This window comes from Plasmodium gonderi (assembly GCF_002157705.1).
Source record: "Plasmodium gonderi DNA, contig: Chr07, whole genome shotgun sequence".
NCBI classification, from domain to species: Eukaryota; Apicomplexa; class Aconoidasida; order Haemosporida; family Plasmodiidae; genus Plasmodium; species Plasmodium gonderi.
The window spans coordinates 64202-89225 of NW_021628932.1; the positions used below are offsets into that span (position 1 = coordinate 64202).

Genomic DNA, 25024 nt, shown 5'->3' on the forward strand with positions numbered 1-25024 from the left:
AGTCTCCAACACCTAAAAACTGAGCTCTAAAGTATAACCACAATCTTTACATGCAAATATAAACATTTGTGCATGTGAAATAACATTTTCTCATAACATCCACTTACAAATTATCGTGAACAAAAGAAAGCTCCCAAATCACATGCATTTACATGTTTCTTAACGAATTCATATTTAGAATAAAGCTTGATGCATTAAATGGCCCCGCACGAAAAATGTGCATGCAAAACCACAAGCAAAATAAAATAATAATTATAAATATTTATAAATTTATTCATGTATGTGTATTTTGAAGAACTGATAACATTAAACTATTCACAAGAAAAAGAAAAACAATGTGTGTCATAGCGTTATAAGTTCTCAATAAATATATTATTTAAAAAATATTTATAAAATTAAGTACACAAAAAAATATCAACAAATAATTCAAAATTTCATGGCATAATTTATTCAATTTACATATAAAAATAACATAATTTTTGATAGAAACTCATTTACACGAATGAACAGAAAATTTTTTAAACAATGAATTTCAATAACAGTTTAACACTTTTTGCTTTATTTCTTTGCTTCGTCTTAATTGAGTCATGTAGCTGTAAAGACCAGGAAGCCAATTCATCAGCAGTGCCAACCTTGGATCCAAGGATTTTAGAGTTCAGTACACAGATAGAGAAAGAAAGGAGAACAAATGATTTAATACAAATGTCACTTTTTACTGGGACAATTATAACAGCTATTCTTTCAGTTATAGGATTTGTTGTCCATGATCATTTTAGGTTTGTCAAATATGTAAATGAAGAAGTAAAAAATGGTTAAAAAAAAAGAATGAAAGAAAATATTTACACCCATATTGACAAATATGAAGAATTTTTATACCCATAAAATCAAAGGCAAATATTATTCACAGACATGGTTACAAAATAAATATATAGGATTTCCCAAGCGTTGTGAAAGATATCAATGCCCCTACTTATCATTTTGAAATGCATAACATAAATGTATACAAAAATTACAATTTTTTACCCTGTATTATATACGTTATAGAATGAATACATTTATTTTTTGTGAATCCAGTTGTTTCCTGTTTTTTAAGCGTATGTTATATGTATTATTTATAGTGCTTATTATACAAATGTTCACATATCTATATTGTACATATAAGTATATTTATCCACTGCTGTAAAAGTACAAATAACTGTAACGTTCGTAACACGCATATTTCTTTGTTAAGTAATTTTTTGAACTTTTTTTAGCATTTTATAATATATTTTATTCGAAACTTTCTAAAAACATATTGCAACATAATATGAAAAGAGACACATTTTAACAAAATAACATTTTTCTTTCTTTTTTTCCGTATTCCCGAATAAAATATTTCGCACTTCATAAGCAATTAGTTGTTATTTTTCTCTATTGAATCAAAATCATGGTGACATTTCAACCAAAGGTAAGGAAACGAAGACGACATTTATAACTATAGCTTTTTTATTCTCAGTTTTTAATTACAAGTGACTTTAAAATTTATACAGAAACTTTCCACATAAGTGAATATGAACATGCGTATATATAAATACAAATATGTGTAATTCAATTGCACATTTGTTAGTATTAAACCATTGTTGTTGTTAATACCGTATTATCTTCTTCTCAATTGACCCTGCTTAGCATATTTTTATTTCAGATTAACATTACGTTGCTTTCTGGTTATGTTTTAATTAATATAAGTTGATAAAACCATACACATAATGATTTTTTTTTTTTTTTTTTTTTTTTCATTTTTTTTCTGTGCTTAGCGTGCATATATATATATATTTTAAATGACGATGAAGCATTCTTTTCTTTTTGGTGAGTTAATTTATTTTTACATGTATTTAAATAAAAACAACGGGAATGTGTGTTTAAACAAGCTTAGTTTTTGCAAAATGTACACAACAAATATAAAGTAATTTAAATATATATAATTAACTGTTCATTATTTTATATTACGCTTAACAAAATTTATTTAACAATATATAAATGGTATTATAGATGCTCCTTTCAATTTGCTTTTAATCTAAGAGGTTTCCACAAAAAGTATAAGAAGTTTATAAAAAAAAAATTAAAATAAACTTTCATTTGGCCACCCCACTGAAAAATTAAGAATTTTTCCATTTTACCTTGTTCGACCAACGTGTAGCCACGTCTTCACATATATATTTTTCCCCTAATGCAAGCATCTCATTTTTATATTTTTTCCTGAACGTATATTGTTACAATAAAACTTGAAACAAATAATGTGAAATTGACGTAATATGTGAAAACATTGACTCCCATTTACTACCCCCTTTCCAAATTAGTTACAATTACAAACTTGAAAAGCAAAACATGGAGTGATAAAAATTTCAAGGGATGCATTTACAGAAAACTGTAAATTATAAAAGCTATAAGATCGCATAAAACACATATTTTTATGTAAATATTTAATGAACCCACGTAGGGCAAACGCATATATATTCAAAGAATCCCTCCCTCCCATGATATACAAAGATGAATGGTCTTTTTCACTCAAGGAGAAACTTTAACATCGCCCGACTTAATGACATACTCATAAGCCACAAATGCAAAGGGAACAATGTAAAAGAATTGTACTGTAAGAAATTATCCTTCAGCACAAAAAACAGTGAGTATAACAGTAATGGCAACACCTTAAATTATAAATCTTCTAAAAAAGGAAACGATGAAAAACATACCAATCTTTTTTCAAATATGCAATACAAGGCAATTAATTCACAACCAAAACGAAATTTAAGTGTTTTTGGCTACAACAGAGGAAAACTATTCGTAAGCATAAAGAAAGATTTTACAAGCTTTGTTGTAAACTCGTTAATCATATTCGTTTTTCTATATTCACTTTTTACATTGGCACCCAAAGAAACTATTTCGCAAAGAAGAAAAAGAATTATTACGGAAAGACTGATGAAAGAATATGACATTTCTGCAAATGATCTTGAAATGATTGAACAACTTGACGAAATAGCTGAAGAATAAAATTTTGTGCAAAGAACGAGAAGTGCATAAAAATAGTTCGTATGCGAGTTGTTGTTTTGATTGCTTCCCATTATTTTTTGAAGTCAAACATTGAAACAATTTATTTTTTTATTATGTCTATCCTTTTAACTACATATCTCCCAGGATCTTTAATTTACTTCTAGCTTTTATTTTATTTTTTCATGCACCTTTTAATCTCTCCTTTTTTAGTACTCCTATGTTAAAGTGACATCCATTAACACTTTTTTTCTTTTCTCAAGTTTCACAACCAAAAAAGCAAAATAATATCATAACCCAACATTTTATTTTTTGTTTACAACATATATAGTGTTAAACAAGTGTACCATATACTTTCATCAAGAAATCTTAAGAATTATGAAACGATGAAAGTATGTAAAGCCTAAAAATTTTAACACATAAATAATGCGTAAGCCAAAAAATGCCATTCAACTTGTGTCGATTCACAATTCTCGTTAAAACAAAATTATAATTGGGGGGGGGGGGGGGGGGTTCAAGTTTTTAATATTTTGTAGATTGAATTTACAAAATAATAAGGATTCGTCATAAAATAAATTAAAACAAAAGGGAAATGTATGTTTTAACAAACATTAAAATGAATAGACACAACAATCATATATCAATATATTTTAAAAAATAATATTGGAATTAAAAAAAAAAAAAGAAAATATATGTATACCTATGTAAAGTTACATAACAGCGATAATATAAATTACATAAAAATGGTAGATGCTGAAAAAAAAAAAAAAAAAAAAAAAAGGGATAAGCCCAGACACTTTTAACTTTATCTATTGTTTTTATTTCCACGCGCCACAGAACCGTACGTCTGTTTGGTAGCTAAAAGAGGGAAAAAGGAAAAATATATAAATGTATATGAACATGTGTGTATAAACATATCTACAAACATTTGTTCAGCGTGTATATGCATGTATAGATTATGCCAAATGTTGGGATGAAATATCCTAAAGAAATACCAACAGATAAACGAATTCGTTATAAATTTAAAATGTAATTTTACCTGTATTAAAAGGCAAATATTTAAACCTGATCATATTTTTTACCTGTTCTTTCATGGTTGCGAAAAATAAACATATGAAGTAAAAAAGTAATAGGGGCCAAAATACTGGTATGTCCAAAAATGGAAAAAAGGTGCAAAATGTTGATATCAAAATGGCTCTACTGGCATACAACCAGAATTTGAATTCATTTAATTTTCTTAAAAATGGTCTAAATTCTTTTTTATCATCAGGGTTATCATTTTTTGGTTCTGGCGTATGCTTCATAGGTAGCAATAAGCCGTTATTTTCATTTTCATATTGCTCATATATTTCTTCTATATTGTGTGGTGTTAAAAATCTCAAAAACAAATTTAATAGAAAAATAGACAACGCATATGTCACCACATAAAACCCCGTTACATAATATATCCTAAGGACGTACATAATAAATAAACCCAGTAAAACAAACCATCTTGTTTTTACATATAACGTTGTTTTATCAATATAATAATTATGTGTGTTAATTAATTTTTTATATAAATCTGGTAGTGGCGTATCTGCTTCATCCATTTTTTATGTTTCTATCAAATTATTATTTAACTTTTTTGATCTTGTCTTGTTAGATTTTGTTTTTACATTTACTATTAGCTCTTCAGTTATATATATGCATCAAACAAGACTGGATTGTATGCCTTACACGTTGACATACATGTGTATATGTAAGAATATGTTACGTACATATGTATCGATATTTGCGTGTGTGTATATGTGTATGTAAATAACACTCTATTATATGATGATATCATAAAAAATGGGAAAAAAAAAAAAAAAAAAAAACATACACATGAGGAAATGTGCACAAAACTAACGTATTTAAAACAAAATATTTGTGCATTTTGCTATTTTTTAAATTATTGTTTGCAATTCTAAGAAGAATTACTACCTTTGTCTTATATGACACGAATAAATTTTACACAAATTCATCTGTAAATTATAAACATAAGCACTTTATTGTATATTCATGAAAAAGGTTTGCTAAATTTTTTTTTTCCATTTGCAAAAAAGTGTTTATAAAATCACATATAACAATTTACGTATAACATATACATAATTGTGCGAGTATTCATGTATATATACGCATTCATATGTACATAAATTGTTACATGTATCTTTGTATATATGTCATTGTTTACATATGTACCATAAAACTAGAAAAACTATGAACAATCAGTTAATTAGTGGGATCCATATATTTTTATACATTTTACAAAATCATGATTTATTAAATATATCAAAGTCGAACCATATTCTTTCCATAAATATTATACTACAGCATATATTTATAAAATTTTTTTACGCAAAAAAGAAAACTTTAATTTAAATATGGCCCTTTTGCTTTTTATAACAAATATAGCATCAATATGACATAACAGTATGTAAAAATCTTTTTACAAAGAACAAAAATATATTTTTTATATATAGCCTTTACAAATATGTAGCCATCCTTGAAAAATAACGATATGAATGTTTCATTATAGCGTAATAATTTAATCAAGAAAAAAAAAAAAAAAAAAAACCATATAAAAATGATAAAGAAAAAGCGCTTCCCGATGCAACCCTTTTAATTATAAAAAATGCATATATCAAAACCCACAATTAGGTTGATTCGTAAAAAACAAAAAAGGAGCCTTCTATTGTATGTATATTCTTCCTTCAGCAATTTTTTTTTTTTTTTTTTTTTTGTCAATTCCTATAATACAACTTTTTCAATAAACAAATGAAACCATCTATTTATTTTAAACGTGTTGTTTGCATAATATATGAAAAAATAACAAAATGATATGTTTAAAAATGGATTACGAAAACTTTTACTTTTTTAAAATAAATTAATGCCACAATTACTTTCATTTCAAAAAAAAAATAAAAAAAAAAAAAAAAAAAAAAGAATACATATGATATAAATAATACAAGTATCTTCGTACATTTAGAAATAATTACATACGTAACGAAAAAGACTTCGAATTTGAGCAAAGATGAAGACTATAAGTAAACCTTTTAGATAACAGAGGGGATAAATAAAAGGGGGGCTAAACTTGACAACTATAATTTGAACAGATTTAGCATAAAATGAGGGAATAAAAAATAGAAGAAAGGCATAAAGAAAGCAATAAAAAGAAGAAAATTTTATCCCTATTAAAAAAAATAAAAAATTTAACATATGTTAAATGAGACAAAATAAAAAAGAATAATACAGAATTCCTCAACGGTTTAGCATTCTTCTCCATTATAAAAAGTTTGTAAAGCCATGTCCATCAACGAAATCACAAGATAATAATAAGCAATCTATGCAAAAAAAAAAATATTCCTCAAATAATAGAAGAAATTATGCTTATATATATATATATACTTCCATATATGTATATATACTATTATGTCTTCATGCAACACTAATTGATTCTTCTTAATTTTTAAGAAGCATAGAAATGATATTCCTGGTTCAGTATAAATAGTTATTTAAAATTATAAATGTATTGGAAAAAAAATGCTATGTTCTATTAAAAAAAAAAAAAAACATTACAAAATCTAGGTTTGACTATCAATAATATGCATAAGCATAAATGTACACTTATATGCAAAGGGTTACATTGAGAAATACTTAAGCAGAAAAAAATGTATGACGTTGTATATATTGAAAAAATATATTTTGGCATATCTTTTAAGTGTGTATATAATATATGTGATTATTTCAGAAATACACACATATGCATGTACATACATATAGTAAAATAGAAAAGTATTATTTTTGTACTTTCCGCGCGTAATCCATTTAAACATTTGAATAATTTGTCATAATTAACACATTTTTATGTTTGAACATGCAGGTGCATTAAAACACATTCCCATCCCTAAATACATATCATTAAAGCATGCATATGCAATTAATATGTATGTAAATAATTTAGAAGTTATGAAAAAATGAAGAAATGACATTCTCCAGGAAAAACTGTACACAAGTAGGTGTATACATAAATTTCATAATTTAGATAAATCAACCACAAAATGATGTTGGGGTCATAAAACATAAACGAATGAAAAAAAAATTTTTTTTTTTTAATATCCATGTTCTAAACAACTTTTAGCAGCAGCGACTTTTATATATTTTTTGATCGCTTTGATTATTCAGAGCAAATGTCTCGGGCAGATATCTGAAAAAAAAGTAAAATGTGGGAAAAAAATTTATGTCTATGTAATATTCTGCAACTGATGGTTCCTGTCACAATTATTTACTGTGTAAAGCAATGTTGGACAAGCGAAAAATGGCACAGTGTTTTAGGCATTTGCAATATTTCAAAGAATAATTATCGTATAAAGTGTTCATATGTATAAATATATATATGATTCAATATTTTATTTTTAGATCATTTTTTTTTTTTTTAGTCAACTACATTTTTCTCCCTTACATTTGTTCCTCCTGGTGCTCCTGTTTCATGGCCTTTCTCGCAATTTCATCAAATGCTTGGTCCACATTAATTGCGTTTTTTGCACTTGTCTCAAAATAAGGAATATTGTTATTCGATTTGCACCACTGTAAAACCTTTAGTGATTGCACCTGCCAAAACGAATCAATAAATAAATAAATACAAAAATTTCTATAGTCATATATTCAACCATAAACGTTTATAAACAACGCATTATATTACTAAACATTTAAAGGAAATCCCTTACATCACATAAAAATTACCTTTCTCTTATTCGTTTCGTCAACTTTATTTCCTATTATTACAAATGGAAAATTATCAGGATCCTTTGGACTGGCCTATATAATATAACATTTTTGCACAGAATTAAATAAAATAAGAACATGTACACATATAGGAGTACATGTATGCATACTTATATTCGCGCACATGCATATAACTGTTTTTCTTTTTTTCCATTTCTATTTAGTACCTGAATCAAAAATTCGTCTTTCCATGATTCCAGTGACTCATATGTTTTGTAATTTGTTAAGTCAAAAACTAAAACACAGCAATCAGCTCCTCTATAAAAAGCAACTCCTAAACTTTGAAAACGCTCTTGTCCTGCTGTGTCCCATATCTAGGAAGAAATGAAGATATACATATTACCCAAGTTCATATATGTCATATACAAATATATATATATATATATATATATGCATTCACACTAGACAAATATAATTTATCCACGAGATGTTATTATGTATCTATCAGCATGCGCATGTATTATACTATACGTATGTGTAATTCATATGCTATTTAAAAAAATATGACTATTTCTCAATAATACAACAAAACATATTCGTAAGCGTTATATATCTTATTATCCCCTTTCTTCTCCTTTTTATTTACTTGCATTGTTAGCTGTTCATTGTCAACTACAGTCTCTTTTGTTAAAAAATCGGCTCCAACTAATAGGAAGGAAAAAAAAAAAATTTTTATGTTAAATATGATAACACAGAATAAAAACAAAAAACATCATAAAACAATTCTATAATATAATTCCGTTCATATAATTACTTGTCGCCTTGTACTGATTTGTAAATTTTTTATTTACATATTGATTCATTAATGATGTCTTTCCAACACTGAAAAAAAAAAAGAAAAAATTAATAAGCAAAATAGTATTATAATAAAAATCGAAAAAGTTTTAAGCATTAAGGCTCGGATGAAAATGTTCAAAAAAAAGACTTAATTCATATGTTCAATAAATAGCCACATTCAACATTCCCCATTGAATTTAGCCTTAATATATTTACAAAAAATACACTGCATTATGTATTTAAAATAAATTGTTGGTTATTTTTTTTATGTTAAATTTCTTTATATTGAGCACTTTCTTATTTTATTATCATTTATGGAATTATATTTGGATGTAATACTTTTTATCCCCATTTATTTATTTAACGTATATGTTGCTTAAGTTTAAATGGATTGTTAGTATCTTCATTAGGTGTACGAACAATCCGCTGGTTTTCATTTATATTTTTTTAAACAAGAACCTTAATATACAGCTAATAACACGGGTAGTAACCTTATTTTACATTCAAAATTTTAAAAGTGATTTTTATATACAAATGTTCAGTTACAAGTGATGCGTGTCTGCATTTAAGGGGAAACTTTGATATACCTCAGATGTATTAAACAATGCGATAACACTCAAGTGCTAATTAAACTTCTTTCTTAATGAATGAAGCATTAATTTTTAGTCTTTTTTCCAATTCTAAGATGTGTTACGTATATACACACGAAATGTAGTGTGTCTTAAGTAATTCCATAATTTTTATCTCCCTTTTTTTGGTATTTTATTTCATTCCCATTTGCATTTTTTTTCTAATTGCTCTTTTATCATTTATTCTATTCTTTCATGTATTCATAATAGTATCCTTTTTATTTTATTTTATTTTTTTTTTCACCAACTATTCTCATACACACATGTGTTTGTATATATACATAATGTGGAAAGCTTTAATGTAGCAACAATTTAGATATTTTTTACGTTTCTTATTTGTTTACCCACTATCCCCAAGAATGATGACTTTTAAAATGGTTCTTTTTTTATTTGACATAATTTTCTTCTTGTTATTTTCTTCCTTTATAGTTGTGTTGCTTACTTTAATTAATGAATATCGTGCAGTGCAATAATATCTGAATGTATATGTATGTATAAGGTATTTTATCGTGGGTTAATTTATTCATATGTTTGTTTATTTATGGAATTCTCTCATGTGCTTATAAAATGTATCTTCTTCTGTATATTTTGGAATGTACTTTCGATGATATTTTCTTTGTTCTCGCTTTTGTAAATAAAAAAAAAAAAAAAAAAAAAAAAAGAAGGAAGGAACGAACGAACGAACAAAAGTAAAAAAGAAAAAATGAAAAAAAGAAAAAAGAAAAATGCAGAAGAAGAAAAAAAAAAGGTGAAAAGCAGAAAAGAAGAAAAAAAAAACAATGTATATTTTTAAGGATATGTCAAAATTTTCAAAGAAAAAACAAAATGTAAAAAAATAAGATCAGGTTTAAATAAAATATGTAAAAATAATATTAAACTTATCTGTTTGCATTCATGTGCATATGGCAAACATACGTTAGGAAAACAATCCCAAATGGTTAACCTTTTTCCTTATCAATTTTGTTCAGTTAAATAACCATTTCATCAATACTTGGAAGTTGTAACACAGAAAGTAAAAAAAAAAAAAAAAATGTAAATTCGTGAAAAATATAATTCGCGAATTCATGTACTCTTATCACATTCTAATACTTTTAATTTATTTTGCAAATATATGTGGACGAGGTGCTTACAAAGAGTCACAATACATTTCTGTACACACATGTGAAATTATGTTTTCGCACAAAAAACCCAGGTGTATGAATAAAATATTTCTTAATATTAGCATATCATTGGACATGCATCATATGTGTGTAACAATGCGCAATCAACTTTTGGTTTTTTTACTCAGAACGCTGTGAATATATTTTTTAAAATGCACTCAACAAAAAACTTCGCCCTTTAGAAGATTAGTTTCCTGCCGTGTTTACGAAAACTAGTTTAGTCTATGTTCACTTCAAAATGATTCAACAAAAATGTGAATGATTTTTTTAAAATTCTCTACTAGTGACACAATAATTAGATTCATTTCTTATGTAATATTTCATTTATTCTGAAGAAAAATTTCTAAATACATTACATTTAAATTTAGCAATTATAAGGAAGTGGAAAATATTGTAAAAAAAAAAATAATAAAAAAAAAAAAAAAAAAAACGTCCCTATTTTAGTACACATTTCTACAGAAGTTGTACATAATTCAAGCTACATTCGTTAATTTCGCTAGTCTCGAAGTAATAAGTGTAAGGAAGAATATCTATGGATACAAAATCATTCGCTGTAAATTATATTTATATACATTTTTCATAATGCCCTTGTAGTAATATTTTCCATAAGGATGTAATTTCTTATTCGTGCACAATTTATTTTAAATTGTTGCAACAAAATTTGCTTATATATGAGATCACGTAAAAAAAAAAAAAAAAAAAAAAAAAAGTCACTGTTCAAGAAAATAGCGTGAATACTTTTTTTCTTATAATGTATACATACCTTAATGAGTTGCATATATAACACATTTTATAACTCCGTGGAATTGTTATTTTGTTTGTTATTGTGTTTTTTAAGTAAGAAGTATTCGCAAATTCAGGTTGCAAACATATTTTCGTTAAAATAATTTAGGGAAATTTTTATACTACGCGCAACTTTAAGGTAAAATTTATTTGTGTGCTTATGCGCTCTACTTTTTGTTTTTGTGTATACGTGTTACATACATTTGTATATTCATACCTTTGTGAAAATTTCTTCCTAAACGAATACCTCATTTTTGTGAATTTTATGTATTCATTTCAGTACACTTTATAAATAAATCATATATTTATAAAAAAGGTCATTGTTAGCTTCCATTCTCCTTTTATACGCCTTTTTTTTTGGAAACAAGTCAAAACTGTTTTTTTGTAAAGTGTGATGAAATAATAAACGGATTTGAGAAAAAGTTGAAAGGATGTATTGATTAAAATCAAAGGGTAACTATGCTAAACAGTTAGCATTGTATCTCATTTTCCATTTGAATTCTAGTGCTTAGTATTTCCATATAATTTTTATTTTCCTTTTCATAACTTGTGTGTAAAACAAATCCATATGCCCTGTTCCTAAATTACACTTTCAGCATTTAGTCTTTTAAAAAAAAGGAAAAGAAAAAATTATCATCGTTCTCTTATTTTATTTTTTTTTTTTATTATTAATTTAAAAAGGGTCACTTGTCAAGTTTAATCTAGAATAACAATAAATATATTACGGATATATATAATATATGGTGCATATATATGTATACATTAATACTCGTATACATACGGGTTTATGTGTGAGTTAAGGTAGTCCATAAAAATGTAATTCGAATCGTTCTATTGTTAATGCACGCATGCAACGAAATAAAAAAAAAAAAAAAAATGCTATTTTACATTTCGCTTCCGCATAATTTCCACTTGTGTGCTTTGCCTTTTTTTTTTTTTTTTAAACCATATCATTATTTTCCTCCTGAAAGTTGTTTAATATTTGTTCAGGGAAATAAAAATAAAACGAAATGAATGAAATAAGAATGTAACAAAAAATTAAAATATAACCAAAATAAAATAACCCTTCCCAAATGAAAACATTAAGTTAAATATAACCCAATAAAAAACCAAAATAAACACAAAAATAAACATGAAAACAGAACTAAAAGATAACTCTGTAAAAAAATTATACAAGAGATAAAGTTCACTTGACAAATTCAAGGGAGTTTACACGAACCGGACGAACACTTATATATGTATACATATTGAAAACTACAATACATATATTTGTGTAATTTTTGCGATGCTTAAATTGAAGAAATCTGTTATGTAGTTGGCATGAATATATTTTTTGAATAATATGACACTTTTTTTTTATTTTTTTTTTCTACACAGACATTCGATTATTTTACTTGCATTATATCTTTTTTGGTCTTGTTGAGTATGAACACTTTTCCCTTTTATAATTAAATATGATTAAGGAGTCTCACATGCCTAGCATGCCCCCAACGTACATATATATATACATATAAACATGTGTAAGTATTTTTTTTGGTACATTTTTGAATAATGATTTTTTAATTTTTCTGTATATTTTTTTTCTAAAGTTTTAGTACACTGTTTTCCAAAAAACAGAACAAATTATTTGTTCTCCCATTTAGAAAATTAACACACTTTTATTCATAAGGGATAAAAATACTACTATATACTGCCATTTCTGGTTATCTATAGTACTTAGATTTTTTTTTTTTTTTTTGTTTTATTTTCTTCTAATTTTTTATATTTTGTTTTAAAAAAGAAAAGCAAAATATTCATGTTTATGTGTAAATGATTGAGTAATCTTCTCTTTTAAATTTTATTAAATATAAAAAGGGGTTTTCTTTTTTCATTTAATAACTTTTACTTTGATTTTTTCTACATTTTTTTTGTTCTCCCATTTATCAAGTCATTATGAATTTTTTTCCTTTTTTTAATTGTATATAGCTCTTGTCATATAACATATATACATATTTATACAGACGTACATACCATATTAATGTATGAAGAATACACATGTGCACTGTTTACACAAGCACAGGTGTACACAAATGTACATATATATAATGTTCTGCGTAAAAAAATACTAGGCATATATACCTTTTTTTTTAAAGAGCAAATATTATGAAACCTTACCTAAAACATGTCGAAATGTTTTATTTCATACAATATAAAAGTTTGCAGAATATAATACATGTGCCTAACAATGCTCTTATATCCTATGTACAACTTTTTATTTTGTTTTGTATATAATGTAAACCATTAAAAAGTATATGTAATAATAGGGATTTACTAAGTATAACCCATTTGTGTTATTTTGATATGTATTATTGCACTTCATTGTAGTGTACTGTACTATTTATTATTTTTCTTTTGCCCCCCTCACCTCTGTATGAAATGATTAATTAAATAAAAAAAAACAAAAAGACAATCTTAATTTCTTATGTAACTTATAGAATTCCATTGTATCTGTAAAATATATCTATTCACACGCAAGACTTGGAAATTAATATACTATTAATTTCAGACATTTCCTATTTTTTTTTTTTTTTTTCCTTTTTTTATTAGCACATGCCTTTATCTACATTTATCTGTACGCAAATTTTTGTTTGCATATGTTCATATATAAATGTACACCTTTTTTCATTTCCTTATTTTTCTTTTTTTTTTTTTTTTTTTTTTTCCTTCCATAAAAGTTTTCCTTTAATATAATTCTAAAATTTGTGTGTATGAATTTTTTTATTTATTTACTTTTATTATTTTATTTTTTTTTATTTCATTTATCATTTTTGGTTATTTTTATCTCTAAATTTTTGCTTCTATTTTTTCATCTCTTTGTTCTTAAGAATTTATAAATTTGTATACACGTTAATTTCTTAAGTGATGTTTATTTTTTCTTTATTTTTATCACTTGTATGCTTGTACACATTCATTCGTACATTTTACATATTGACATATTGACGAAAACATAATTTAATACATTATAATGTATTTAAGTTATTAAATCTATGCATTTGATTTATGTTCTCAATAATACACAAAACTTGTTTTGTCCTACTAGCCTTGTGAAATTCGCAATTCATATTCCTTGTTCTTAGGCTAGGAATGATATATTCTAATATATTTACACAAATAATCGCTTAAATCACAAAATATATATAAAAAAAAGATTTGTATTTCCAGAGGTGTACAAACGTTTATCTAAATTACTAATATTACATAAATATGCTTTTCCATAGTACACGTTGCACCAGAAAAAAAAAATGATTTATCTAACGTATTTAAGTAGCAATGAGTTTAATTTTAAACCAAATGATGTTGAATCTATGTTGAAGATTGATAATAAACAGGCATTTTTTTTAAACAACTCGTGTACCCTCAACAGCTTGGTGTATAAAAGAAAGACATATGAAGAGAAGTATATAGAAAATGATGTTCTACATGGAGATACTAAAAAGGATTTATGTTGTGTACAAAAAAGAAAAAATACGTTGATAATGCAAAACAATCAAAATCAGAATTATAACGGGGATAATAATATACTAACAAAAAGAAATAAACACACAATAGATCTTCATTACAATAATGAAAATATTTTTTTTACATCCATTCACAAGTTCAACCCTTTCAGAGTATTATTACGAAAAAGTGTACTTAATAAAAGTATAAGAAAAATAAGGGGAAAAAAAAACATAAAAAATAAGGTTAAAAAATCAAAGAAGAAACATCATATATTATCCAATAAAAAGAGTTTTAAAGAAAAAATAATTATAAATATAGAGAAATATTATAAACTGCTTCGCATCAGTTATTTGAAGGGTAGGAAAAATGGATTTGTAAAACCTAATAAAATAAAAAATGAGATACAACACTTTGAGAAAAAAATTTTCTTGAACACCGTTGAAAATTTATTAAACTTACAAGATAGTACAACAAATCCCAAGTTAGTTCATGAAAACAATTTAAAATTTTGTATAGACACCATAAAACGTAACAGAGAACAAAAGTATGTGTATCAAATAAAAAAGCACATGACAATAAGAAATAAAAAATACATTATAAACAAGGTAGACATAGCAAAAAATTATGCACGATATGTCACTTCATATGCTATATACAAAAATTATAACATAATATGGGGAAAAAAGAAAAAAAGGAGAAAATTAAATATTATCAGTAAAAAAGAGATAATCAAAATGGAATATTTTAAATTTAAAAGAAAAAAAAAAATAAATCAATCAAAATTTTTAAGTGAAAAAAGACTAATTGTGTCCAAAGAAACCGAAATGAGAATTTTACTTAGAAAAATAAATAGCACTAATAGTAATATACTTCAGAGACCCACGAATGAACCATCTATTTTAGTATATACACTTGTTACGAGCGAGTATAATGTAGACATGAGTAATTATACTAACAGCACAGATCTTTCAGAGGGAAACATAAAACGGTATGATTATTTTCATAAATTCTTCCTTCTGAAGTGTCACGTTGAGACTACGAGTTGTAGCGCTGAGTTAAGAACTATTCTTAATTTAAACAAAAAGAACAAAATGATAATAAATAATAATAATATCAATTATAATAAAAACAATAATATTAAAAAAGGAAAATCAGCAAAGATCTCAAAAGAGATAAACTTTCCATACCACGTGAGAAGCATCTCTTCAGAAATAAATATTAAAAGATGTTTTTCGTTATTAGCAGCTTCATTATATCTGATTGTAATATATACGGCACAATGCAACATAATTCTAATTCCAAAATTTTTGAGCACCTTATACAGTACCTTACATCAAATTGAAATTAGAAAAGAAGTGTGTATTCAATATTATTTAAAAAAATACATCAATAAGTGTTCACAAAATATTGTTTACTGTGAACTTCTCCTAGAACTTTCATTAACAAAGGACTGTCACTTTATATTAAAAATGAAAGTATTGTATAATTATTATAGTATAGTTCATCAGACGTCGTTACTATTTATGCTAAATTTCGTTCAAAATTATATTACAGAAATTGATCAATCTTATCTAATGAAAGAAATATCCACAGTCAATAGCATTAAAAGCTCATGTCCAATGAGAATCAAACTATTCGTCTCAAAACATTTATGTTTCCGAAGAAGCAAAATTATTTTTACACATTATAATGATATCATCAAATATTGCATTTATTTTCTTAATTACTGTGAATTTTCTATTATTTTTCTTTTGAAAAAGAAAACACTTTTATTAAATAATCAAGAAAAAAAAGTGTTATTATGTTTCATTTTTAAAGGCACTCAGTGGGTTATTAAAAATAGGACAAGATATATTTTTTTGAACGGGTGTAATAAAGTGTATAATAATCAAGAAGAATATTACAAAAATGATTTTATAAAATGGTTGCTTAGTTTGAAGTGGAAAAGTAATAAATATAAAATGGGGTTCAATTCATTAACACATTTAAAAAATTACAGTAATAAAAAAGAGAATGAAGGTGAATTACATGAATGCATGAATGCAAAAAAAATTATCGAGCACTATCGGAATAATTCATATATATCCTCCAACGGAAGTATTACATTAAACATTGCATTTAAGAAACTACTAATATATATTTGCAATTATTTTACCATTTCAAATGACCAGAGAATAAAAAGCAAAAATGCGTACCAATACGTATCTCACTTGAATAAACACAACACTGATACACCAAAATTGCATAGAAATACCTTACATTTAATAGTTCTCCATCTCTTAACTGATTCTATCAAACGAAATTTTATCATAAACTCATTTCCTCAAGATAGCAATGGGTACATTTGTCATGAGTATCCCAAATTCTCTGAATATAGCGCAACCAATAGTATCTTTACAAGAATAAGTAGCAGTTTCAATAATTCAAACTCAAAAAACGAGACAAAGGAAACTGTAAACAGAACAATCTACATCTTAAATGAAGAAAAAAAAGAAATAGTTTACAATTCCAATTATGCACATAAAAATGAAGCAGGAAAAAATGGATCAAACGCAATTGTTCATACAAAAAGGAATAAAGCGAAGGATTTTCATCGTGTGCTGATACACAAGTTAATAAATAGAGATCCAAATAATTTTAAATTCAAAATGGTAGAAATAACTATCTCCAAGTGTCAAAACCAAGATAAACATCACAAGTATGACAATAGGAGTTGTGAAGGAAACTATAACAAACGTAGAAGTGAGAAACACAGAAGAAAAATAAATAAAAAGAACTTATACACACATAAAAAGTACAACATAAAAAGAATAAGCTGCCTCAAATTTTACAACCACGTAACCACGAATACGAATCTCATGAAAAAGAAAATGAAATGCTTCTATAAATATATACATGTAATATTTAACAATTGTAAAAAGAATAATTGCATTAATCAGTATTTTACCAAAGAAAGCTTTATTTCTTCCCTTTTGTACAAAAATCAGGAGAACAAAATAAAGAACCAGCAGACAAACCCATTAACATTTAGCAAGAAACCGGAAAACTTGTGCAATGAGACAAATTATTATTTTGAACAAAATTCACACTTTTGTGTCGAATGTGAAAGAAATAATAATCATGTGATTAATACAAATTTAAATAGTTTACAAAATTTAGAGGATACCTACCTTGAAAACATTAAAAATTATAAAACATATGATGCACATGCTGAATTAGACTATATCAATTTTGCTATAGGGAACATAATATTCCCCAAAAAATATGCATGCACGAAAGGTTATAAAGCATATGGTCTTTGTAATAAACAAAATGGATACATTTATGATTATTCCCTTATGAAAAAATGTGCTAATAGGATTAAATTACCTAATTTTCGAGAGTACTATAAGTACTACAAAAAACACTTCCAAAAATATCGCTATATTTTACATCATAATATGATGAACTATATGAAGTACCACATCAGGGGACATCAATCATTAAGGAAAACAGAAATGAACAATATCATATGCACAAAAAAGCATATACACAAGATTCGAAATTATCATAACAGGATAAGTTCCGGAACTCATAAAAATCATAGCAACAGAAGCGTTAGAGCCCGAAACGATAGCAACTGCAACACTAAAGGCCACCTCAATGGCAGCAGTTTTGGAGGGGAAAAAAATCACATCTTCCTCGATGATGTTACAAAAATTGTTAAAATGATCCAACGTTCACAAGAAGAAGAAAACAATATCGGCTACTATTTCCATACCTTTCGTAGCAATGAGAAAATCTCTTCTAATGCAAATAACACAGTTAATAAAATTAACGAAGCAAATGATATTTATATTAGCAGTAAAAGTTATAAAGATAAAGGCATACTCAAAAGCTGTAATATTTCCAACCTTGTCAATGCAACACATCTTGACAATTTTATTAAACACGAGAAAAATTGTAACAAATTTCAAAATATATTTATGAAAGAAAATGTAGATTATCACACTAACATATTTAGACATTCATTTAAGAGTACTCAAATTATAGAAAAATATTTGAACACATATAATATAAAAGGAAAAAACACACTTAACAGATGCAGAAATGGATCTAACATTGCAGAATATTATCCAACGAATAATGTTACAAACGATCAAATAGACAGAGTTGTGCTCATACAAAATTGCAACAATGATGAACTGAATACGATAAGTCACCTTTTTAAAAATTATAGTAGTATTAGTACTTATAAAAATTGCAACGACTTGAAAAAAATTCTAAATCACTGCATTATCGAGGGGATCAGAAACAATGCTAACGAGAATGAAAGCACGGAAAATCAAAGTAACATCGAAGGAAGCAATGACAAACGATGCGACAAGGGAAATAAGGAGGGAAGCAAAAATAGCGATGCCAAAAATAGTGGAAGAAATAACAACAACAGCAAAACTAATAATAGGAGAACGGGTAAGGAAAACAATAGCCCCACTAACTGCAGAAATAGAGGAGGTAATAAAAGTGCTAACAGCAATAATGATGATAACGAACAGGAAGGAAATGACAGAAACAGAAGAAGCTGCAATAAAAAAAACACTTGCAATACTGACAAAAAGAAAAAGAGCAAGAGAAAAAGAGGAAACAAATTTATCAATTATAAGCATAAAAATATTAAAAAGAAAAGTGTACATACAAGTGTACATAATTCTAAACATACTAAATGTAAAGAGGGAAAAAATATCAAATTAATCAAATGCAAAGAACAAAAAAAGAAAAAAGGGAAAGAAATTAGCAAAAACGTCAAAGATACAAACAACCTAATGAACGCAGATAGTAGCAATATCAAAAAAGAAAAATTGATTAATAAGAAAATCTTTAATTCCAAAAATGCAAAAAGAGATGAAGAATTTAAAACGGAAAAATTGCTTAATTGTTGCGATTCATTAAAACGTCACTTAATCTTTTTGAAAAACTTAGACTATGACATAAAATTCGGAAATGTGTATGTAAAATTAAAAAAAAAATTGAGTTCACAAAACAAATGCCAATTTGATGTATACGAAGCAGAAATTGTAGCCATTGATAATATCACTAATTTCTTTTATTCCAATATTCAAATTTTTCAAAATTTTTACAATTTACTTAAAAGAAGTATAAACAGTTATGATTTTCTCAAGACACATATGAATAATTATAATTCCTTATCAGACCTGGACATTAATGACAGCAATATATATGACTTTATGAAACATACCCAAGATTGTAATTTAATCATTAAATATTTAATGAGTACCATAAATATTCAAAAACAAGATAATAAAAGCAGTTCAATAAATTCAAAATGTCTAACTCCTAGAAAGAGAAGCTTTTTGTCACATCTTAACTTACCACAAACTAACATCGCTGAATCGATAAGTGAAAAACAGTTAAGTACGACCCAAGTAGAAATATCACAAAACGTACAAATTAATAACAGTTTGAGCAATGATCAAGGAAATACAAACAACAAGAGAAGAAAAAATAAAACGAACTACATAATTAAGAGCAATAATAGAAAAAATATTAATACCAGGGATTCTTCTCCGTATGATAGATACACATCTAGAATAATTAACATAAACAAAAATGTGAATTGTTCTATGAAGTCAGTAGACACAAATATGGAGAATAGAAACAGTGCTACAACACCAAATAATCAGACCTATAACACATCTGACATACATTTGAATTTCACACGAAGAGATACAAATGATATACATTCTAGTTTATTAAATAACAATATTATTAGTGAAAGTTCTTCTGTAATAAAAAAAGATAGAGAACTTTTTCTTAGTTCTAAAGATACCAATAACTATGTTACAGGAGGAAATGTGATTATTCTTACAAATTCAAATAATACACAAAATTTAAATCAGAGCGATCGAAAAGGTAACTTTAAAAATGTGCACACGAATATTTGCAACCACTATATGAATAACGTTAACGATTACAATTACAATGGTCCTAGCACTTGCCATCCAAACTGTCCACAAAATTTTTCGCAAAATGAACAACACAAGTGCCCCCGCACATCCAGCCAAAGCACACTGAACAACATCGTATTTTATAATAAGGCACTATTAAATGATCAAATACTTACAAAAAATCTAATTGACGCAATAAAAAAAATAAATTTCCTAAAGCAGTTTGGTTATAAATCCTTATATGACGTATTAAAAGATCAGTGTAGAAAATATTATTTAGAAAAAATGAACATGGAAACAAACACATTATATAATATAATAAAGCACATAATTAGCTACAACTACATTAATGATGCTATAAACGACCCTATTACAATTTATCACAATTCTGTTAAAAATATAACAACCAATAAGTTCGCTATAAAAATATTAAATATAAACACATGTGGCTTGTATAAATTAAAGTACAAAATACACAGTCTATTATCAGAAGGAAAACAATTGAAGAATGTTAACGTCGAAATTGAAAATTATGTTCAGAAAAAATATCAAGCGGAGGAACACCTAGGAAATTTTCAATTCCATAATGTGAACAATATTCATCAAAATATAAATGATGCATATAATGACAGTCATTTAAACCAAAACATTACGAACCATGATTTATCAAATAACCAATTCATAGAAACTTATAAAAAAGTACACATGCAAAAATACGCAATCACAAATAAAGACCTTGATTTATGTAAATCGAAACATAAACATCTCAATTTCTCCCAATCTACAGATGTAAATCACGATTTGTACCTATCAGAAATATTCAGTATTAGAAATTTAATGAACTACACTTTGTCTCCAAATAATGATACACAAAAATGTTACAATGAGCACCTTCTCAGCTGTAATCTCAATGTCGAAGATCACAAAACAAATGAACACAAAAACAACAGTGAAAGTAATGCTCTAAGAAGCAGTACTAATAATTCTAAGCAAAACTTCACAAAACGTAACAAGCTCACTTGCGAAATAAATCAGCAGAAAAGTGAAGATGTTTTATCAAATGTATCCAATAGCAGTGCCTACCCATTTATATGTAAATATTGCTTAAACATTTTTTTTGAAGAAAATGTAATGTTATCACATTACTGGAATCAAAACATTTTAAACAAACCTGTTTTCAACATACACTGTGAACAATTAAATGAAGATTATCAAGACGAGGGATATAATAATGTTAAAAAAAAAAAAATGATGTCTCAAAATGTACACATTTCTGGTGATCCGCATATATCCAAAAATACTGAACATGTAAAGGAAAACAATCACATTGTTCAAACTAAGGATATAAGACAAAATAAAGGCCCAGGAATAGTGAAGAAAAAAAGCTATACCAGCAATAAGGCAGATAGCCTAGCTAATCCTAGTAACAGAAGAAAAAGAAGCATCGGAAGCAATCGCAACAGTCGCCCCATCCGCAGGAACAAAGGATGTAGATATGTGCACACAAGAAGTAGAGTGAAAAGAAAAAACATCAAGCAACCGAGTTCTAAACGAATTGCTAATGGTCAACGGGAAGTGATAAAAAATAATCCAAAAAAATGTGAGAAGAAAAAGGAAACAAAGTTAAAAATAAAACGTGGCATTATAAGCAAAAGTAGAAAAGTAATAAATACAAAAAAAGAAAAAAATACACAAATTTATTCCAAAAATAAACATTTAGATAAACTAAATGAAAAGAAAAATGAACAAAACAAATTCGTCTCGAACACGAAATTATCAGAGAATATTGAACTCGGGTGCAAACCAACATCTTCAGTAAAGAGAGAAGTACCGAAAAGTATAGTTTCATGTGTTTCAACTCCAAATAAGAATTTGTGCAACACTCATGAAACTCAAGACCTTTTGATTAACAATTACACAGAACATAATGCGTCAAAACTGAATATTAATAATCCCAATAATATAAGAATTAATGCCTGCAAAAATTGTAAAGAGAAAAATACATCCCACGAAAATCCTTTAGCAAAAGAAATAATAAAAAAAAACAGAAAGCATCCCAATTCCGTACCAAAATATCTATGGTCATCTGTTGGAGTCACAAAAAATAATGAAGATGTTTTAGGAGTAGCTATGCAAATGATTGACGGGTGCACACTAACATATATTATACAAAAATTAAAAGGAACAGAAAATATAAAATACTGTTTGTTTTTATTAGACATTTGTAAAAAATTAGTTAAGCAGTTAATGATTATAAGTGAATCAATTGATAATCCTATAATTAATTGGGATACAAAACCAGGTAATATTATGATAGAATATGAAACTGGAAATTCAAAAATATTATGTAAAAAGGTTACTATTATAGATGTGGGAGACGCATTACCTGGTAGATATTTCTTTTTTCCAACAAACCCATCTTATTATGAAAAAATTAAAATTAATAACATTCAAAAAAATTTTAACAGTTTCTTATATTATGTAATATGTACCAAGGGATATTGTTCCCCTGAATGTGCACTCTTAGTTTTCTTACTATCATCACTAAATAAGTCAGATCAATTCAGAAAAACTTGGTATGGATCTGATTCGAACATTTTTCACATTAACAAAACAAAACATTTAAGAATAAAGTACAGATGGAGAAAATTATTAGACTTGCGTTTTATTCAACCTATCGTGAAAAAAAAAGACTATATGATTAATCCCAACATAATTACCCCACCTTACCGAAAATGCCCATGTACAGCTGGTGAAGAAGCTGATGCTAAATATATGGAAACCAGAAACAGAGAAAATGCAAACTCCAATGGTAGTAGCAATAGTTGTGCCATCCTTAGTAGTAGTGGTGGAAGCAATGATAGCAGTGGAAATGGTGCAATCTGTAAAAATTGTGAAAATAGTAGAAATGGTGAGAACAGTAGAAATGATGAGAACGGTAGAAATTGTGAGAACAGTAGAAATTGTGAGAACAGCAGAAACAGTTTTCATGGAAGAAGTAACGGCTTTGGAAATACTCGCGACATTAAAAGTGGTAATAACAAAACGACAGAGTTTGGAAGAAACGATATAGATCCATGTCCAATCTGTACGAATTTGTGCACGCACCAATGGGGGAATTCCAGTGTGGATGCTTGTCCCAGACATCATAATATAATCGGTAGGAGCATAAATGGAGCCATTCGAAATAGCAAGAATGGCAGTTCGCACAATAGAAGTTCTCATAACCACAATTCCTACAACAGCACAAAATTGTTTCAGAAAGATCACCATAATGAAATAAATTCTAGTAAATGCAATAACCCCAATAGCAACAGCCATGGAAATAACAAAAACAGAAGTAATGATATCATCCTTGGAATTCAAAACAACAACTGCATCAGCAGCAATAATAATAGTAGCAGTTATGTCACTAGGAAGAATGTAATTATTTTACCAGAAATAAACAGGAAAAGTGACCAATTCGAACCAAGTGGAACAGACATGAATGCCAGTTCGACACTGGAAAAACATGGAAGCGTAGAAAGCGATCGGTCAAATAATCAAGAGGATGATATACTAAAAGGTTATTACCTGATGAAGGTATGCATACATGATATTAAGGATGATGGAAAGAGAGAACATTACTCAGATAACGAAGAAATAAAAGAATATATATTTAAAAAAAATGAAGAAACAAAAGATACAGAAACCAAATTAAATGATTCTGAAAAAATAAAAAAGAAAAAAAAAGAAAATGAATTTCTTAAAATGCAAAACATAGACACATGGGTTGTTAAGTTCACCACCAAAACCACTATTTTCAGCGTAGGTTTAGTATTATGTCAATTATTCGGTGGACACAATCTATTAAACGTTGTTAATAAAAATGAAGTAAAGGTAGTTGATGTATTATGTGAATGGAATTGTAAAAATACTACGAACATATATTCAGGAGAAAAAAATGTAACCATTAATGATTTATTGCCAAATAGAGGATTATTTGCTAATGTTTTATGGAGAAGTAAAATTAAAAAAATCATAAAAAAATGTTTGCAATTTGTTCCATCCAGAAGATGCTCATTTAAAGAATTATACGAGGACGTAAAAATTCTGAAAAAGGAATTTGAAGCCTATTATAATTTGAATGACGAATAAAATTGTACTATACACAAAGTATTCAAATTCTTCACAATGTCCACTCGTATTATTTCTATTATGAATAAATACAAATTTTTGCTTTGAACAATTCCATATTAAATGTGAAAAAGGAAAAAAAAAAAAAAAATTTACAGGATTTGTATAAGAAGACATACACTATTTAGACGTAGCAGTCTATGCAAAATTAATATATCAAATGGAATCCTTTAAAATTGCTCATGTACTTTTAGAGCAGCAAAAAAAAATTCAAAGAAGAGCAAAAAATGGTATCGTATCTTACCCG

The 25024-nt window shown here is 26.7% G+C and overlaps 5 protein-coding genes across 5 annotated transcripts; 3 read left to right on the forward strand and 2 right to left on the reverse strand.

Moving 5' to 3' along the window:
- Positions 1-525: 525 nt before the first annotated feature.
- On the forward strand, positions 526-816 carry PGO_070080 (hypothetical protein, conserved; the record flags this gene model as incomplete). Its single annotated transcript, XM_028686881.1, has 1 exon — positions 526-816. One exon carries the CDS (start codon positions 526-528, stop codon positions 814-816), a length of 291 nt encoding a protein of 96 aa, XP_028542682.1.
- A 1710-nt stretch (positions 817-2526) lies between these two features.
- On the forward strand, positions 2527-3027 carry PGO_070090 (hypothetical protein, conserved; the record flags this gene model as incomplete). The annotated part of the gene is made up of 1 exon (XM_028686882.1): positions 2527-3027. The coding sequence occupies one exon, from the start codon at positions 2527-2529 to the stop codon at positions 3025-3027; it is 501 nt and encodes a 166-aa protein (XP_028542683.1).
- An 802-nt stretch (positions 3028-3829) lies between these two features.
- PGO_070100 (RER1 protein) lies at positions 3830-4613 on the reverse strand (the record flags this gene model as incomplete). The annotated part of the gene is made up of 2 exons (XM_028686883.1): positions 3830-3882; positions 4064-4613. 2 exons carry the CDS (start codon positions 4611-4613, stop codon positions 3830-3832), a joined length of 603 nt encoding a protein of 200 aa, XP_028542684.1.
- A 2566-nt stretch (positions 4614-7179) lies between these two features.
- PGO_070110 (ras-related protein RAB7) lies at positions 7180-9630 on the reverse strand (the record flags this gene model as incomplete). Its single annotated transcript, XM_028686884.1, has 7 exons — positions 7180-7249; positions 7505-7653; positions 7786-7860; positions 7995-8141; positions 8414-8472; positions 8582-8649; positions 9578-9630. 7 exons carry the CDS (start codon positions 9628-9630, stop codon positions 7180-7182), a joined length of 621 nt encoding a protein of 206 aa, XP_028542685.1.
- Positions 9631-14457: 4827 nt separating this feature from the next.
- PGO_070120 (hypothetical protein, conserved) lies at positions 14458-24738 on the forward strand (the record flags this gene model as incomplete). Its single annotated transcript, XM_028686885.1, has 1 exon — positions 14458-24738. One exon carries the CDS (start codon positions 14458-14460, stop codon positions 24736-24738), a length of 10281 nt encoding a protein of 3426 aa, XP_028542686.1.
- Positions 24739-25024: the final 286 nt, after the last annotated feature.